The sequence below is a fragment of the Argopecten irradians genome, chromosome 15 (assembly GCF_041381155.1).
Source record: "Argopecten irradians isolate NY chromosome 15, Ai_NY, whole genome shotgun sequence".
In the NCBI taxonomy this organism is placed as follows: domain Eukaryota; kingdom Metazoa; phylum Mollusca; class Bivalvia; order Pectinida; family Pectinidae; genus Argopecten; species Argopecten irradians.
In genome coordinates, this window is record NC_091148.1 from 23865908 (window position 1) to 23886283 (window position 20376).

A 20376-nucleotide genomic window follows, 5' to 3' on the forward strand; every position below is an offset into this window, starting at 1 on the left:
GGCTTTTTAAATAATATTAGTTAAGATTGAATTAATCACTCAGTTTTTCTGTATATGAAAAAATATCAATATTTATTTCCACATGATACAGGTATTTCGTAATTTTTCTAAATCGTAAATTTTGTGGAAAACGTTTGTTATCCACAATGCACGTCGAGGATAGAAGATACGTTTGCTGATGTGATTGCAATATTTTGTCAAAGGTTATCAGAAAAGGTAATGTTCAAATGTCACTAAGGAACCTTATTGTGTAAGACAGAAACCTTATTATTGTTGTTTTCGAGCTGTAATGCGTTGAGTTACAAAACTGCATCATTCATAATCATGGACCGTCATTCATAACAGCTAAAACTGATCCTGCACTATCAATCTCGCCAGTTGTTTCCAGCGTCATCAGCATAAGGGTACTGTCATGCTGAGTTGGTCTATGATATTATTAGATTGCTTCAATCCCTTTGATATTAATTAATTGATTTAGACAGGCTTCCTTTGATGCAGATTTCAGCCAAATGTTCAGCCAGCCAAATGATATCACACTCATAATTGTTACATTATACAGTACTGATCACTGCACAGGTGTAGGGGGTAAAAACAGTGATAGCAAACAACTGGAACTATATACCTCATTTTTATAAAATTTCTTATAACCTAAATTCTCGAAAAGCATCATTACAGAAGCTAAGCAGACATTGCAAGTTAACAATTTTAGATTGAGGAAAAGAAAATATGACAATCATTTCAGTCATTTCTTCCATTGAAGTAGCAGACATTCTAGTAAAAATGCCTGCTAAATTCCAAGCCTTAGAATGGGCCAGTATATAAAATAATGTGCTACTTGTCAAAGTGAAACGTCAAAAAAAACAAAAACGTTTTCATTTCATCATTAAATGCTGAACAATTCATAATATTAAGTTAATGTATTATAACAATCTTTGATTTACAATTTGGTGTTTTAATTTTTCACACTTGGTCATAGTTTCATAAACAATCTAACTTTACATTTACTACATGACAAAAGCATAAAATTTTCATCCTGAATGCATTTATGTAAGATGGAAAAATCTGAAGATACAATTGAGATTGTTAAAATTCTTAATAAAGTTCAGTAGAACTTTGTCGACAAGTTCAACTTAATGGATTATTTGACATCCTAGCTTAATACAACTTGAAGTTAGATTTTTTGACTTAACAGGTTGCCAAAAATGCTGACTTCTGTTTTATAATTCTGATAAACCACTTCAAAATTTGCTTCCTAAAGGATTAACTTGAATAGATTTTTTATGTTAGGCCATAGTGGTGTTTTTTTCTGTTTTGCGTCCACGTGCGGGTAGGTTTTGTGCTATTGTGTGGCAAAAACAAGCACAAGTCGTAATCATTTTTAGATTTCATTAAAAAGTCGACCGAAAATAAAAATTCCTTGAAAATGTCTGTTTCCAGGTATTGATTTTAGTCAATTGTGGTAAGTATCACCTCAACGCTTAACTCACGTATACACTGATGTTTCTATCGCTCAAGCACCGCAAAGACCACAAGTATACATCTAGCAATCGAGAGGTGATGCCTGGATGTAGTATCAGTATGCTTTTGATCTTTTTTTTTCTACGAAATATGAGGGGATGAGGATGACTGAAAAGTAGTCAAATTCAGTGATATGTGTTTTCGGTCATTCAGAACAATGAAACGATAATATATATCCATATGCATTGGATACCAAACTTATTCGCAGATTATTGAAGGTCTTTTTTGGCCAGTGCCCGAAATACAATAGATTTATGAGCAATAGCTGGTTCGAGTAAAACTCTGATCAAATGTTTTCTTTCCTCGAAAAATGACTCGCCTGTTGAGGTAAACTTAGGAATAGAATGTTAGAGGGGTTTGTTTTGCATTCTTTGAGTTTAAACTTCAATATTATGAAAATGAAAAGATTCAAAAGTTAATGCCTTTCACATCATAATGTCGACAAGTAAAACTGATACCAGAATATCCCAATCCAAGTGAGTGTTCTGGAGGCTAAGGTATTTAAGGTTATATATAAAAATCTGCCAAAATACTTTTGATATTAAATATATTGAATCATTTTAGGTCACCTAGCCCGAAGGGCCAGTGAGCATATGTCATGGCGCGGCGCGTCGTCCGTCTGTCAACATTTCCTTTAAATCGCTACTAGTCATAGAATTCTGCATGGATTGTAACCAAATTTGGCCAGAAACATCCTTGGGGAAGGGGAACAGAACTTGTATAAATTTTGGCTCTGACGTCCCGGGGGCAGGAGGGGCAGGGCCCATTAGGGGAAATAAAGGTAAATCCTATAAATTGCTACTTGTCCTAGAGTTATTCATGGATTGTAACCAAATTTGGCCATAAACATCATTTGGGGAAGGAAACAAAACTGGTATAAATTATGACTAACCCCCGGGGGCAGGAGGGGCGGGGCCCAATAGAGGAAATAGAGGTAAATCCTATAAATTGCTACTTGTCCTAGAGTTCTGCATGGATTGTAACCAAATTTGGCCAGAAAACATCCGTGGGGGAAGGGGAACAGAACTTGTATAAATTTTAGCTCTGACCCCCCGGGGACAGGAGGGGCGGGGCCCAATATGGGAAGTAGAGGTTAATCCTGTAAATCGCTACTTGTCCTGGAGTTCTGCATGGATTGAAACCAAATTTTACCACAAACATCCTTGGGGGAAGGGAAATAGAGTTTGTATAAATTTTGGCTCTGACACCCCGGTGCAGGAGGGGCAGCGCCCAATATGGGAAATAGCGGTAAATCCTATGAATCGCTACTAGTCATATAGTTCTGCTTGGATTTTAACCAAATTTGGCCCAGAAACATCCTTGGGGTTAACAGAATTAGTATAAATTTAAGCTTTGACCACCTGGAGCAGAAAGAGTGGGGCCAAATAGGGAAATTAGAGGTAAATATTCAAATTCCTTCCGAAAAGAAACATTGAACCTGTATTCAGAACATTACTAGGCATTACAAACCAGGTGAGCGATACAGGCCCTCTGTGCCTCGTGTTTTAAATATTACATTTAAAATCCACATCAATTTATTTGATTGAATACAAGTCATGTATTTTTTACACAGTTATGCTAGGTTTACACTATGTTCCCGGCGGCTACGGCAGCCCCGTTTCAGGCCACCGTAGACAAAACGTGGTGACCGCGAGACAATGTGAGACAACGCAGAAGGATGTGATAGACAAACGTGAGCGGTCGTGATTACCGTGGATGCCGTGCCAGATTTTTAAACTGTCAAAAAATTTGCCACGGCAGTCACGGTACAGATGGAGAACTCCACATGACGTAATAAATTGGGATTGACGTAACAAAACGTAACAGTGTGTACGAGGCCGTAACAGAACTTAAAGATGGTCCGTGGTGAAATGGGCAGCAAGCACTTTCCCCAGAATCTCACGAATTGAATTATTTGTATTAATAAATAGAAATGGTCATTATCAAACACATTTAAACCCTCAAATTATACCAAAGCTATTATTGCAAAAGGCATATTAAATAAGTACAGAAAAAAAATATTTGCGTAGAAACACTTGGCTATAATAATTATATATTTATACCAAATATGCATTGCTTTTAACAAATTTTGTAATTAAAACGTGTTTGAAATTACATTTTCGGCAATAAATATTGTTTCAGTTGCTCCAAAAAGCCTGGCATCAGACTTTTATCCTAGTAAGCCCTGGCGAACCGTGAAAAATGTATTGGAGTTCGATCAAAACGTGTAAAACGTAGCAGACCTCATCAGATTGTAACATGCCTAGAGAGAACGTAGTGGTATCCTTGATAGACCGTGCTAAAGTTGTAGTGTACCTTCAACCTTCGGGAACAGCACTTTCCCCTATATCCATGGTCCATCACGTAATCCGTAAAAGACCGTGGCAAAACTTTACAAGACCTAGCTCAACTTGAATACAGATACAAAAATAGCCAAAATTCCACGGCGCACCACGTTTCGGGCAAACAGGACTACCATGGTCGCCGGGAACATAGTGTAAACCTAGCATTATGATAGTTGTCAAGCAAGTTCCACTGTAGCTTAGATTAATGAAAGTATGAATCTCTGCCTGCAGAGAATGGCAAGGCAGGATCAAGATGGATATACATCTGAAAGTCAAAGTTTGTAGAATTGTTTGTACTGTTGTCAGGATGGAGCATATGTATGTATAAATTCAAAACAGAAATCTAGTTTACAATACGATGTATAAAAAGGCCATTAAGTATACTTTTATAAAGGCTATGTATTATATTGAGCAACAGTATTAAAAAGATTAATCTTATAACAAATACCAAGAAAAACATAATTTTCACTTATTTCAATCTGACAATCCTTTTAATGATTTTTAATAGTGAGATATGTTTGTGCTCCATACCAATGAGTCATTGACAAGGAGATTATTTATGAAATATTGTCTACTCTACCACTTGCAAGAACAAAACTGGTCAAAGTGTTAGCATCCCAGACAAAGCATGGGGTCCGTGGTTTTTTTTTTTTTCGTGTTTGTTTTTTCTTTTCTTTGCTGGCTGGTAGGTTTTTGAGATTCCAAAGGACACAAAACAGAAAAAAAACACAACTATGGCCTTATGGAGATGTAACACAAAAATCTGAGTGTACTGGTTTATGATGAGAGTACACTCAGATTTTTGTGTTATATCTCCATAACGTAAAAAAATCTATTCAAATTAATCCTTATAATTCAATTAACTAAAGATAATCTCTTCAATACTCAAAATTCATTTTGGGACTCTTTTTGTCTATGAAATCATTACGTTCGTCATCTCAGCCAATCAGAAGCAACTTCACAAACGACGACACCATTTTTTCCGTCCGTCAACAATCGACTTCTTCTCCATAACCGCTGGTCGGATTTCAACAAAATTTGGCTGGTAGCATCCTTATGGGCTACTAACTGAAAATTTGTACAAATGATGGGGCTGACCCCCCAGGGGCCTGAGGGGGGCGGGGCCAAAAGGGGTCAATTTGGCTACTTCCATATAAACGACTTCTTCTCTGAAACCAAGCATGGGATAGCACCCATAATGCAATAGTAGCATCCTTATAGGGTGGGGATTCAAAATTGTACAAATGATGGGGCTGACCCCCCGAGGGCCTGAGGGGCGGGGTCAAATGGGGTCCATTTGGCTATTTCCATATAAACGACTTCTTCTCTGAAACCAAGCATGGGATAGCACCCATAATGCAATGGTAGCATCCTTATAGGGTGGGGATTCAAAATTGTACAAATGATGGGGCTGACCCCCGGGGGCCTGAGGGGCGGGGCCAAAAGGGGTCAATTTGGCTATTTCCATATAAACTGACTTCTTCTCTGAAACCAAGCATGGGATAGCACCCATAATGCAAATAGTAGCATCCTTATAGGGTGGGGATTCAAAATTGTACAAATGATGGGGCTGACCCCCCGAGGGCCTGAGGGGCGGGGTCAAATGGGGTCCATTTGGCTATTTTCCATATAAACGACTTCTTCTCTGAAACCAAGCATGGGATAGCACCCATAATGCAATGGTAGCATCCTTATAGGGTGGGGATTCAAAATTGTACAAATGATGGGGCTGACCCCCGGGGGCCTGAGGGGCGGGGTCAAAAGGGGTCAATTTGGCTACTTCCATATAAACGACTTCTTCTCTGAAACCAAGCATGGGATAGCACCCATAATGCAATGGTAGCATCCTTATAGGGTGGGGATTCAAAATTGTACAAATGATGGGGCTGACCCCCGGGGGCCTGAGGGGCGGGGTCAAATGGGGTCAATTTGGCTATTTCCATATAAACGACTTCTTCTCTGAAACTAAGCATGAGATAGCACTCATAATGCAATGGTAGTATCTTTATAGGTTGGGGATTCAAAATTGTACAAATGATGTGGCTGACCCCCGGGGGACCTGAGGGGTGGGGTCAAAATGGGCCAATTTGGCTATTTCCATATAAAACGACTTCTTCTCTGAAACTAAGCATGGTATAGCACCCATAATGCAATGGTAGCATCTTTATAGGGTGGGGATTCAAAATTGTGCAAATGATGGGGCTGACCCCCCGTAAGTGCGGCCCTGGAGGGGACGAGGGTCCGAGAAGTTGGCGGACAGATTTGGCTATTTTCCATATAAAAATCGACCCTTCCTTCTCTTGCAACTAAGGCCAGGTATAGCAAACAGGCCATAAAACAATTGTTAGATAATCCTTAATCAGTGTGGGAATTCCACAATTGTGGCAATGATTCAGGGCTTGCCCCCCGTGGGCCTGAGTGTCGTGGGGTAATCAAATGTGGGGTCAATTGACCATATAAAAAAACTTTTTTCATCTGGCAAACTTAACACATGGGATTTACGCTTCATCAATGCAATTGTTACCATCCTTATAGGGTTTGGAAATACAAATTTTGGCAAATCGATTGGGGCTTACTGCCCCGGGGGGCCAGAAGTGAAGTGACAGGTCAAAAGGGGTCCTATTTAAGACTATTTCCATATAAACGACTTTCTACTCTGCAACAAATAATGGAAGGAGTCACCTATTAATGCAGATGGTAGCATCCTTCATAGGTGGATTTGGATTTGAAATTGTTACAAAAATGATTGTGGCTGACACCCGCTGCGGGGGCCTTAGACCGACGCAATAGAAAGCTGAGGTCAAAAGGTAAAGTTAAGTGCGTAGGACTCATGTTCATATAACACACACACTTTTGTCTACTGAACCAATGGTATTGTGGATACCCAAGTTGGTAATGGGTATCCAAGTAAGCAATCAGTTGTAGTGTTATTGAGAATTCAAATTGGAACTTTTTGGAAGTCGCTGTTTTGCTTATTTTTCTATCTAATTATGTCTGAGTCCACTGTGAATAAATTTAGCATAACCATAAAAACGGCATGATGATTGACGAATACAGGGCGCCTCTTTTTTCCTTTATTGGCTGATAAGTAAATTTTTAAGCCAATGAAAATGCTCGTAACAAGCAAAATTGAATTTTAACTGTATAAATGTGGAGAAAACTTGAATGTTAGCAATATTTATCCTTAATTAAATTGCATCACCAATCATCATTGATCTGCTGTTTGAATTATCAAACCAGGGCTTTTGCCAGCTATTTTGGAAAAAGGACTCTAAGCGAAAATTGGGAGCACATCATCAGTGTTTTTCAAAATTGGGAAATATGAAAAGAAGAAGTTAATAATTTTTGTTTCAAATTTTGAAAAGTTCTAAAAAAATTCATGATCTTTGCAAAATGCCTTCAACATTAACAAGATATTAATATTATTGTAATATTATTGTCGTAGCTTTTCACATCATTTGGAGGTTTTAATTAAATTTTAATAACCACCATATAGCTATTTTTCAATTGGGAATGAGTCCTTCTTCTGGACCCTACAAAGGCCGGCTAAAGCCCTGAAAACTGCAGTCAGGAAGATGAGTACATGGGTAAAATACCCATTGAATATCCGTCAATTACCTCTAAAAATTGTTTGAATGTGTATAAATTACCCCTACAATGTTTGTATTACTCAACCCAGTTAGTATGAGCGCTTACATCCAGAAATAAAATCAGAAGAAATTTAGTAAAATCAGATGAATTGCAGCATTTTCAAGAGTTTGCCAACTTTGCTCTTGTTTCAGATAGATATTTGTACAATAGCTAGCTTGATCACTAACACAGTGACATGATCATTTTGATACAAAATAGGTGCTCTCAGACCAGCTGCAGTGATCACTGGTATGATCACTCAAGCAAAACCAAGCTTTATCACCTTGCTTGTGCACTGTTACTTTCACAACATGGAGCTGTACTTGATAACTGGTTTTATAATGTGATTATATACCATTGTATCTCTGGATGTGAACAGTGTTAGTGCTTTGAACTTTTTACTCAGGAAAATTTAAGCGCCCCACCATTCACCAGTAACCAATGATAAAATGCTATCGTTTGAGTCGACATTAGCATAGTTCCTTTCTGTATAACCTCCTGTGAACACGGTTCATTCCAGTCTAGCCAACCTTCTAAGTGAACACCATTCCAGTCTAGCCAACTTTCCTGTTTTCACACCTTGGTTAGGCTTGGTCACACCTGAGTGACCACCAGGGTAAGTTCCAGGTAAAAAGTGGTCACTTACCTGTATATATGGTAATTTTTAAATCTGCAGTTCACATTTCTACTATGGCCAATGCACAGATACAGATTGATTTTCTTGTTAACGGAAGACTCAAAGAGGGGGGCCATTATCTTCTCAATGCTGGATACAAATTTTCCATAAAAAAGGCAAATCGAGTGTATTGGAGGTGTGTGAGGACGGAAGATTTAAACTGTACAGCAACGTTTGACATTTTTCAGTAATGTTTCTGTTGGAAATTATGGCCAAATTCATAACCATCAGCCTGACACTATTGGCCTTGCTGTTGATGCATTTGTGGTTAACTTGAAAAAGATGATGCAGAGATGAAATAACAACCAGTGCCATCCCTGTATGATGAGGAATTTGATCTATTGGGAAAAAGAGAATTTGACGGAGACATCAAGACTTTGATCGAGAAATTACAGTTTTCGACAGCGTATAAATCAAGTTTTTACAATAACAGAATAACAGCAAAATCCATTCCAAAACTACCAGCTTCGCAAAAGGAAATAGATCAACGAGGAGAATGGAAAGAAAACATGTGCTGGAGAGAGATTTCTTGTAACCGACAAAGTTATAGCAAATGGATAAAGACTCCTCATTTTCACCATACAGACACAAGTTTGGAGCACAGTTTAGTGATACTTCCATCATCACGGAGATGGAACATTTTATTCATGTCCTGGGTCTGTTCTATCAGCTATATATTACAATACATGGGCAGGTACAGAATACTGTTTTTCCGTTCATATACGGTCTACTACCCAACAAGACTGAGCAGACTTACAACAGTTTCTTTCGTAGCAATAGCCAATTTTTAACAGACAGAAACCTACATTTGATAGCACACACTTTGAAGTTGCTGCAAAGAATGCCTTTAAGATTTATTCTAGACTGCAGATTCTGAAGGACAGGTTCAGGAATGGGAAACGGGATGTGTATGCCTATGCTGATGGAGATTCAAATATTGTGCTCATTAACTGTGCTGCTAATAAGGAAACTTTGCTTTATATTTCAATATGTATGTTTTGATATGAATATGGTACTATGCTAATATTTTAAAATGTAAAAACATAATTTCATTTCTGTGATCATATTCGATTTGAGAATTTTATGGATTTTAAAATAATGTTTGTCTTAATTACTATAGTAAATTGCTTAAAAGCATATACATGTGCTATCATAATGTAAACCTAATGTCATTTCTGTGATCAACGTTTGTTCGAATTTTATAGTTTTAGATGAGAATAATGTTTGTCTTATCAACAATAAATTAATACATTCTTACATAAATTGCATTTAATATCATTTCAGGGATCATTTTTTTATTTAGAATTTTATGTGGCATTAACATATTCTTAATTAAACTGTGATTATTACAACATATTTGTGAATATTTTTGATAATGTAATATGTTATAAATAATGATAAATAAATATTTTATTAACTATGATGTTATAATTTTTTGCTGATGTCTACCTGTAAATTACCTGTGCTGTCAGTGTTGTGATAGTAGAATTTGTGTTGTTTTAGTAATATTAAAACACACCTATTCCAACCTGGCCAACCTTTTACCCTTCCTGTTTAACACCTAAAATCCCAAAAGTTGGCTAGACTGGAAGACACCGTGAACACATATGTGTCTCCATAAACATAAGTTACATCAAGTCAGCTATTGAGTATATTACTCTGTTATACTCTTTTTACATGTCGAGATCTGTGAATAATTTGTTGTGATGTTAATTATTAATCAACAATTTGGATATATATTTTGGTTTTATAGTTATAATTTTGCAACCTTCATTTACAATTTTGATACCTTCCTTGCTTACACTACTTTTCAACACTGAACTTTTATATATATATATATATATACTAAGTACAGAGATTGGCAGTGGACTTGAGAACTCGCTTAACTCGAACACTCGGATAACTCAAAAGTTTTTTCACAGTCTCAAAGGAGTTTGGTACAAATTATTTTTGGGTCGTCAGAGTGAAAGCGCATCTGTATAAATATATGGAGCAAATCAAACTGCCAGGATAACAAAGTACTTCCATTAGTCACCTTCAGGTTCGCAAACCTAACATTATCCAATTCTAGTGTGTCAATCCGTCACACACTTCACAACAGTCATTTGAGATAAATTCAAACTTTTTTTTAATAAATTGCCTGGTTAGCAAACAAAAGATCTTCTGTTTTGTTGCAGAATAAAGGACAGCCAACATGTTCAAGGCTCTGGACAAAGTTAATTACGACAACCTCGTGTTGAACCATAACACAACGAAGGCTAAAGAACCTCCTAAGCCGGACAGCCTTGTGAACTTGAGCTGCTATGCCTTGAACAAGAACCCAAGCAATGCTGAGCGTGCAATCAAAACCATACCAACTCACCTAGCTCCGTGTGTGCTAAGAGCTGCTGTAGAGAAAAAGGAATCGGAGACTGCCAGTGTGGTTTTGTCTAACTGGCCTCTTAAGGACCTGTGGTAATTAATGTTGTTTCTCTTTCTTGTATAAATATGGATTATTGTATTACTTGAAATGTTAATTGATAGAATTTCTTATGGTTGTGATTGTTTTAGACTTTTAGTGGCTGTTGTTGAAAGTTCTACGAAAGTGTGAAATGAAAATGTTTTTTTACGGTACACATTATTGTGACTTTGTAAGCAATATTTAGTGAATGTTTCACCCTTGAAATAATTTGATATTTCGAAGACTTCAACAAGTAAGTAAAGCCATAGCTAAAGTAAACAAAGTGGGCGTTGATATGATGTAAAATATTATAATATCTTGACCTATTTGATGCGTACATGTATGTGATTAGTGTGCCTTTGTAAACTAATGTAATGGTATTGAATTTCCTGGTAATTGGTTAGATATTATTGTGCTTTGATTATGTTTCTTTCAGTTTTAAAGAGATCCTTGGTTCTGACCATCCAGACATATTCCAACAAGGAAACAGTTTCTACTTCGATCTGATAGTATTCCGTGGAATTAGAAACAGGACCAAGTATTGTAAAATCACAACAGTGGACTTCCGAGGGTTCAAACTCAGTAAGTTTTCCAATGGTTTCCTAGGGTTCAAACTCAGTAAGTTGAGTTTTCCAATGGTTTCCGAGGGTTCAAACTCAGTAAGTTTTACAATGGTTTCTGAGGGTTAAAACTTTCGTTCTTATCTTTACCATTAAAACTATTTATCCATTCATCAAATTGATTGGAGAAAAAAATATATAATTATGAAAAAAGACTATTTATCTAAGTGTTTGAACTATAAGACACTGATAATTAATAACATTTTGAATCATCGGTTTGCTAAAACATTGTCAGTATAAACATCTTAAGGTTTACTTAGAAATAATTCAGTTACTTATATCAAATTTATTCATTTATTAAGAAATAATTACGAAAAATTTACAGAATGTACAATTAGCTTTTCTCTTGAATTACTAGAACAAATATGTGTTTTCTTTAGATCCAACTTTCTGTCAGCTTGTGATCCAGATGTGGCCTCTGATGTCTTTAAAGAAGTCACAAATCAAACCAAAGTACCTAGCCAAGGTCATAGCTAAAACAGCAGGTAGGATTTCTCTCTCAAGTATCTGTCAATTAAATAAAAAATTTCTTTTTTTTTTTTTTTTTTTTTTTTGATAGAGACTTAACATTTTCACTTCCTTCTGTGACACAATTTCATACCAGGTATTTTCTAAATCAAGTAAATGAACATCTGAATTTTCAGGAGAATGAGCGAGTGAGCTAACAATAGGTTTTGGACTTTTTCTGCATTATAGTTTTATGTTATTACGATTGCTATGCTCTAATTTCTGCTGATTGTTATAAGACTGACAGGCCATAAGGCCGAAGGTAATAAAAGGATTGAATTATTTAGGTGTTGCTGTCAGCCAGCTGACGGACGAGGTGCTGCCGAGATTACTGTTTGATAGAGCAATAGAGCCCAGATACCGAATCAACATTCCCAGAGGTAAGATAATGCCCAGATACAGAATCAACATTCCTGGAGGTAAGATAGCACCCAGATACACAATCAACATTCCTGGAGGTAAGATAGCACCCAGATACACAATCAACATTCCCTGAGGTAAGATAGCACCCAGATACACAATCAACATTCCTGGAGGTAAGATAGTCAGACCCAGATACACAATCAACATTCCCTGAGGTAAGATAGAGCCCAGATACACAATGAACATTCCTGGAGTTAAGATAGTGTCCAGATACACAATCAACATTCCGAGGTAAGATAGTGTCCAGATACACAATCAACATTCTCAGTGGTAAGATAGCACCCAGATACACAATCAATATTCCCTGAGGTAAGATAGAGCCCAGATACAAAATGAACATTCCTGAAGGTAAAACAGAGCCCAGATACAGAATCAACATTCCTGGAGGTAAGATAGTGTCCATATACACAATCAACATTCCTGGAGGTAAGATAGTGCCCAGATACACAATCAACATTCCCTGAGGTAAAATAGAGCCCAGATACACAATCAATATTCCCTGAGGTAAAATAGAGCCCAGATACTCAATTAACATTCCTTGAGGTAAGATAGTGCCCAGATACACAATCAACATTCTCAAAGGTATGATAGTGCCCAGATACAGAATCAACATTCCCCGAGGTAAGATAGCACCCAGATACACAATCAACATTCCCGAGGTAAGATAGCACCCAGATACAGAATCAACATTCCCCGAGGTAAGATAGCACCCAGATACAGAATAAACATTCCTGGAGTTAAGATAGTGCCCAGATACACAATCAACATTCTCCGAGGTAAGATAGTGCCCAGATACACAATCAACATTCCCAGAGGTAAAACATAGCACCCAGATACACAATCAACATTCCTGGAGTTAAGATAGCACCCAGATACAGAATCAACATTCCCTGAGGTAAGATAGCACCCAGATACACAATCAACATTCCACGAGGTAAGATAGTGTCCAGATACACAATCAACATTCTCAGAGGTAAGATAGTGTCCAGATACACAATCAACATTCCCTGAGGTAAGATAGCACCCAGATACACAATCAACATTCCTGGAGGTAAGATAGCACCCAGATACACAATCAACATTCCACGAGGTAAGATAGTGTCCAGATACACAATCAACATTCTCAGAGGTAAGATAGCACCCAGATACACAATCAACATTCCTGGAGGTAAGATAGTGTCCAGATACACAATCAACATTCCTGGAGGTAAGATAGTGCCCAGATACACAATCAACATTCTCAGAGGTAAGATAGCACCCAGATACACAATCAATATTCCCTGAGGTAAGATAGAGCCCAGATACAAAATGAACATTCCTGAAGGTAAAACAGAGCCCAGATACAGAATCAACATTCCTGGAGGTAAGATAGTGTCCATATACACAATCAACATTCCCGGAGGTAAGATTAAGCCCAGATGAACAATCAACATTCCCTGAGGTAAGATAGTGTCCAGATACACAATCAACATTCCCTGAGGTAAGATAGTGTCCAGATACACAATCAACATTCCTGGAAGTAAGATAGTGTCCAGATACACAATCAACATTCCTGGAGGTAAGATAGCACCCAGATACACAATCAACATTCCTGGAGGTAAGATAGCACCCAGATACACAATCAACATTCCCTGAGGTAAGATAGTGTCCAGATACACAATCAACATTCCCTGAGGTAAGATAGCACCCAGATACACAATCAACATTCCTGGAAGTAAGATAGTGCCCAGATACACAATCAACATTCTCCGAGGTAAGATAGTGCCCAGATACACAATCAACATTCCCAGAGGTAAAACAGAGCCCAGATACACAATCAACATTCCTGGAGTTAAGATAGCACCCAGATACACAATCAACATTCCCTGAGGTAAGATAGCACCCAGATACAGAATAAACATTCCTGGAGTTAAGATAGTGCCCAGATACACAATCAACATTCTCCGAGGTAAAATAGTGCCCAGATACACAATCAACATTCCCGGAGGTAAAACAGAGCCCAGATACACAATCAACATTCCTGGAGTTAAGATAGCACCCAGATACAGAATCAACATTCTCCGAGGTAAGATAGTGCCCAGATACACAATCAACATTCCATTCTCTGAGGTAAGATAGCACCCAGATACACAATCAACATTCCTGGAGGTAAGATAGTGTCCAGATACACAATCAACATTCCTGGAGGTAAGATAGAGGCCAGATACACAATCAACATTCCGTGAGGTAAGATAGTGCCCAGATACACAATCAACATTCCACGAGGTAAGATAGTGCCCAGATACACAATCAACATTCCCTGAGGTAAGATAAAGGCCAGATACAGACTGAATATTTCTGAAGGTCACATACAGTATCAAATAGTATAAAATAGTGTTAAACTTGTCCTCTATGTGGATTTTCTATCTAACCAAAACCTGCTCTGGATTTTGGGGCAATGATTTGTCTAAAGTGAAGAAGTTTTATAATGACATCTGTACTGATCAATGATTATGTTGTTCATAATATGTATTATTTGATTGAACTTTGACTTTGGTCTGTTTCAGGAGAGCGTATGGTTGTGAAATTAGACAGTATTCAGTTTACCAACAGTAACACATTGTTCCTGGACTACCTCATTTGTAACTGTCTGAGAAGTATCACCCCTGTCTACGTGTCTGTGTCCAACATTTATATCAGGTACAGTTAAATCACCCCTTGGATTTGTTAGCCCACTATTATCTGATAGTGGGCTATTCAAATCGCCTTTCTTGCATGGTCCATCCGTCTGTCCTTCTGCTAACAATTCTTGTTACCTCTATTTCTCAGAACATATTAAAGGGATCTTTCTCAAATTTCATATGTAGATTCCCCTAGAGCCCTAGTTGTAGGAACCAATCATTCAACAAAATGGCTAACTGGCCGCCATCTTGGATTTTGATAGTAAAAGTTTGTTACCGTCATTTCTCAGAAAGCACTGAAGGGACCTTTCTCAAATTGCATATACATGTTCCCCTTAGACCCTAGTTGTGCATGTTACATTTTGGGACATATCAGTCAACAAAATGCTGGTCTGGCTGCTATCTTGGATTTTGATAATTGAAGTTTGTTACCGCTGTATCTTAGAATGTAATGAAGGAATCGGTTTCAAATTTTATATGCAGGTTTCCCTTTGGGCCCTATAGCTAGTTGTGCATATTACATTTTTGGGACAGATTAGTCAACAAAATGGACGACAGGCCGCCATCTTTTATTTTGATAATTGAAGTTTGTTGCCGCTGTATCTTAGAATGTAATGAAGGAATCGTTTTCAAATTTTATATGCAGGTTTCCCTTTGGGCCCTATAGCTAGTTGTGCATGTTACATTTTGGGACATATCAGTCAACAAAATGCTGGTCTGGCTGCTATCTTGGATTTTGATAATTGAAGTTTGTTGCCGCTGTATCTTAGAATGTAATGAAGGAATTGGTTGCAAATTTTATATGCAAGTTTCCCTTGGGCCCTATAGCTAGTAGTGCATATTACATTTTTGGACAGATTAGTCAACAAAATGGCCGATTGGCCGCCATCTTTGATTTTGATAGTAAAAGTTTGTTACCGTTATTTCTCAGAAAGCACTGAGGGGACCTTTCTCAAATTTCTTATGCAGGTTCCCCTAGAGACCTAGTTATGCATATTGCATTTGGGACCAATCGGTCAACAAGATGGCTGACCAGCCGCCATCTTGGATTTTGGTAGTTAAAGTTTGTTATCGCTATTTCTCAGAAAGTACTGAAGAAATCTTTCTCAAATTTCATTTGTAGGTTCCCCTTAGACCCTAGTTGTCATGTTACATTTTGGTACAGATAAGTCAACAAGATGGCCGTCCGACCGCCATCTTGGATTTTGATAATTGAATTTTGTTACCGCTATTTTGTAAAAAGTAATGAAGGGATCTGTTTCAAATTTTATATGCAGGTTTCCCTTAGGGCCCTATAGCTAGTTGTGCATATTGCATTTTTGGATAAATTGTTGAACAAGATGTACAGAAAGTACAGAAGCGATCTGTCTTCAATTTGATATGTATTGTGTTTGAAAAAGTTTGAAAAGCAGAGAAAATATACCTCTTTCCATTGTCAGACGTTCATCATTTTTTGATGGGCGCCAAGAACCCCTCTGGGATCTCTTGTTGTTAATTTATTAATGAATAGATGTAATATTACAAAGATTGTGGAAATGATTTACCCTGGTCTTCTTTTAAGGTAGGATATAGGTATGATTACTTTAATACCAACAGGCCTATAGGACCAGTAGTAAAAGTTCACCAGGTAGCAGGCCAGTAATTTGGCTTTTACTAGTTGTTATTCTGTCTGCATGTTGCAGAGTTATCTCCCTTGTGGCTAGGTATTGCTTGTGATGTCATGTTTTTCTGAGCGAAAGTCGCACTGTTTTCTCTGAAAAGTATGATGTTATGCTCGCAAACACATGATGTAACAATAAAAATTACCCATAAGGGCAGATAACTCTAAAATATGCAAAGATGGAATACAAGTGGTTGGTTTGTAGATGTTGTTTACCTGTTTACAGGTCCGACCCCTCATTAGGAGATGCCATCGCTGAATCACTAGCACCATTCATTGTACTGCGAGGACATGACATGGAGGTTTGGTTTATTTAATGTTAATTCTTTCACCCCTGGAAATATATAATGAAGCATTCTAGCCTTTCAATGAGTTATATCTGTGTGATAATGTGTTGTTACTATATGAAAAAAATAATGGCTTTAGTCAGGCTGTGGTTTAAAGCAAATCTTATGGTAACAAAAATTCTAGCCAATATTTAAAGATAGGTTCCCTTCTATTTGCGCATAGTTTACTTTCTCAGCAAATATTTTTCATTTCTATTTTTTTTTTTGTATCTTTCAAACACAAACAATAATGGAATAAGTAATAAAAGATGAAAATAGAAATAATAATAATAAAGAGCAAATTACTTATACTGTACGAAACTTTACTATTAAAAAGCTTAAAAGAACATTCTATAGAAATGCAAAAAAAAAGTTTGCAGAGGGTAAAAGCATAGACATACATAGAAACCCACTTTTATCTGTTGGCAAGAGAGGTATTTAAATGATTTTTTCACAGTCAATAGAGTAATTGTTGATGATGTTTCGATTGTTATCTGACAGAGCCCAGTTTCATGAACACTCCTTAACCTTAAGGAATTCTTTATCTTCACATTGTCCATTGGAAAGCAATACAGAAATTAAGGAAAAAACTGAAGTTAAGAAACCTTCTTAAAAATATGTAATGCTTTTCCACGGAGACTTTGAAGTTAAGGAATTCCGTAAAGTTAAGAAATGTTCATGAAACTGGGCCATGATATAGATAAATAAGTAAATAATGTACACTATGAAACTGACAATTACGAATGACACTTATTGGTTTTATTTACAGTACCTGGAAGGAATCTCCCTGAAACAGTTAGAGGATGGAATATTTTTCATGGTGTGTTCAGACATTCAAAAATTCTCTCACTTGCGTGCCCTAGATCTTCAGGATTGTAACATTTACTTACAAGAAGGTCGCACGCGCAGTCGGACATCGGGTCGGCTTCAGATGGTCAGTACGCTCAGCTCCTTTGTACACCTTACGCGACTAGATCTCGGCTTTAACTACTTATTGGGGTGTCTTGGTGAACTTCTAGACGCTCTTAAAACCCCTCTGGAGTATTTAAGTGTTCGAGGATGTGACTTAAACGAAGATGATTTGACTGCCCTTGCAGAATCAAAGCACGCTAAACATCTGCGAGAATTAAATCTAAGTAAGGTGTGTCAGTTTTCAATATACGAAAACGATCGCATCTCACCAGTGTACCTACTACGAATCACAAAACATTTTCCCAATGTGAACATCTTTAACTTAACCCAAAACCATTTACCCGACGCCTGCATCTCCGAATTTTGTACGATACTAACGCAGAATCTCACCAAACTGAAAGCTTTAGACATTTCTGGGAATATCCTCACAGAAAACAACTTACTAGACATTACTCGCTCTGTGGGGAAGCTCAAAACCATGCAGTGGTTTAGGTTTACATGTGCCAGTAATTTACTGGAGGAGCCATTCATCCCGTTCGACAATTCTGGTGAAATGAAGAAAAAGTTCTGTGATACTCTGGCCTCCGTCGGGAGACACGACATCAAAGTGGACCTCGTCAAGTTGTCGTATGCCATCTTTGTTGATCTGTTAGATGTCATGGACTAACGCCAATGTGTCAAGGCTTAATAACTACTTTATGAAAGACTGAAAACACCATGACTAATTCTAGTCATGTTGATGCAATATTTAGTGATATCGTTGTGGCTACAAGTAAAGTCGATTATTGCAGATACTTCCTACAGATCATGGAACTTGCTTCGCTCATTCAAGTTATTGAATCGGGCTTATTCTTGTATCTACACAAGTTGATGCCGGTTATCATGCCATTTACTTAGGGGAACATTTTGGGTGATCAAAAAGAAGTCCAGTTATGTAGGGAACAACTTATTAACAGTATTTGATTCAATAATTCTTGAAGGAATCTTGATATCCCTTCTTTTTTAGCCCACAGTCACCATCATCACATGGTGGGCTATTCAAATCGCCTTTTGTCCGTGGTTTGTCGCATGTTTGTATATGTCTTCTTCCATATACAAGTTTTGTAATCACTATTTCTCAAAAAGTACTGAAGGGGTCTATTCCAAGTTTTATATGTTATATCATTAGTTCCTAAAGGGCCCTATCACATTTTCAGACTGACATGATCGGATAGCAAAAGGACCGACAGAAGATTGAAGGGATCTCTTTTATATTTTGTATTTAGGTTTTCCTTAGTGCTTAGTTGTACATATCACATTTTGGAAGTGATCAGATAATAAGATGGCCGATTGTCAGCTATCTTATTTTGACAATAGAAGTTTGCTATTGCTATAGTGCTTAGTTGTACATATCACATTTTGGAAGTGATCAGATAATAAGATGGCCGATTGTCAGCTATCTTATTTTGACAATAGAAGTTTGCTATTGCTATAGTGCTTAGTTGTACATATCACATTTTGGAAGTGATCAGATAATAAGATGGCCGATTGTCAGCTATATTATTTTGAAAATAGAAGTTTGCTATTGCTATATCTCAAAAATTACTAAAACTGACCTCTTTCAAATTTCATATAAAGGTTTTTCCTTGTGCCTAAACATTGGGTTTTGGCACCATTTGGAAGACAAGATTGCGAGGGAACTTGGAATTTTACACGTAGCGGGAAGAAGGGAAAGCATACGTGGATCAATTAATGGCGGGCGCTAAGATCTCTCTTGGATCTATTGTTTCAGCTTCTGTTCATAGTGTTTTGTGGAATTGACCAGAGAAAAGTCTAATTAAAATAGCTATGGTCACTACACAGCTACTCTTGAAGTGTTGTGGCAAATACAATGCTTGTTTGAGTCCACCATAAAATTTTCTGGTACATTCGCCTTCAATTTCCAGTAGTTGTTATATAAGTTTAGTGGACTACAGTAAATGGGTGGTATGTATAAAAAAGCATGAAGACTTGGTATATAACATTGTGTAGCAGATCCACCTTATTACCATATCTGATACTCCATCTGACAAGAGACTGTAACATACTGATGTACTACAAACATATGGGTAAACTATTCTGTGTATTACTAAAGGCTTGTTAAAGTCCTGGTGCTACGATGTAACATGTAATTAGGTAAATCTTCATTATTATAGCTGTAATGTGTATATGTGTTTCCTCAACCCTCATTCTTTTTTGTTATAAAAATTTCAAAGTCAATAAACATTGATAATGTTGAAGAAACTTTTGCTTGATTTTTCTCCTACCGTATTTTCCGGACAATAAACCGCACCTGTGTATAAGCCGCAGAGGCCTTTTTTACGATTTTTTCAGGTTTTGTACACGTATAAGACGCACCGTAATATAAGCCGCACCCAAAAGTTAGGCCCATGCACACACGTAACCATCTGTATTTCATGTTTCTGATACGATCGATCTCTATTGAACTACGGTAATGCTTATCGATGTTTATAATCACGAAAACTATCTGTAAACTTATACTGTAAATATATAACAAATAAAAACTCACTATGGTGTAAATATCTTTAGCGAAATGGACTTGGTCATGTTTCTGTTCGTTGTTTATTCTGCCATTACGTAAGCCTACTTGTGTGTAAACAAACATGGCGCCCGTACGAAT

At 37.3% G+C, this 20376-nt stretch overlaps 1 protein-coding gene across 3 annotated transcripts; it reads left to right on the forward strand.

The window, feature by feature from the left end:
* The first annotated feature begins 102 nt into the window (after positions 1 to 102).
* On the forward strand, positions 103 to 19979 carry LOC138308543 (leucine-rich repeat-containing protein 14B-like). Of its 3 annotated transcripts, XM_069249567.1 has the most exons (9): positions 116 to 216; positions 1438 to 1459; positions 10347 to 10623; positions 11046 to 11191; positions 11610 to 11714; positions 12009 to 12116; positions 14706 to 14838; positions 16706 to 16781; positions 17575 to 19979. In XM_069249567.1, the coding sequence occupies exons 3-9, from the start codon at positions 10364 to 10366 to the stop codon at positions 18382 to 18384; spliced, it is 1638 nt and encodes a 545-aa protein (XP_069105668.1). In that variant the 5' UTR covers positions 116 to 216; positions 1438 to 1459; positions 10347 to 10363; the 3' UTR covers positions 18385 to 19979. The 3 variants fall into 3 exon arrangements, with proteins under 3 accessions (XP_069105667.1, XP_069105669.1, XP_069105668.1); XM_069249566.1 differs by lacking the exon at positions 1438 to 1459 and having other exon boundaries at positions 103 to 216; XM_069249568.1 differs by lacking the exon at positions 1438 to 1459 and having other exon boundaries at positions 103 to 216; positions 12024 to 12116.
* Positions 19980 to 20376: the final 397 nt, after the last annotated feature.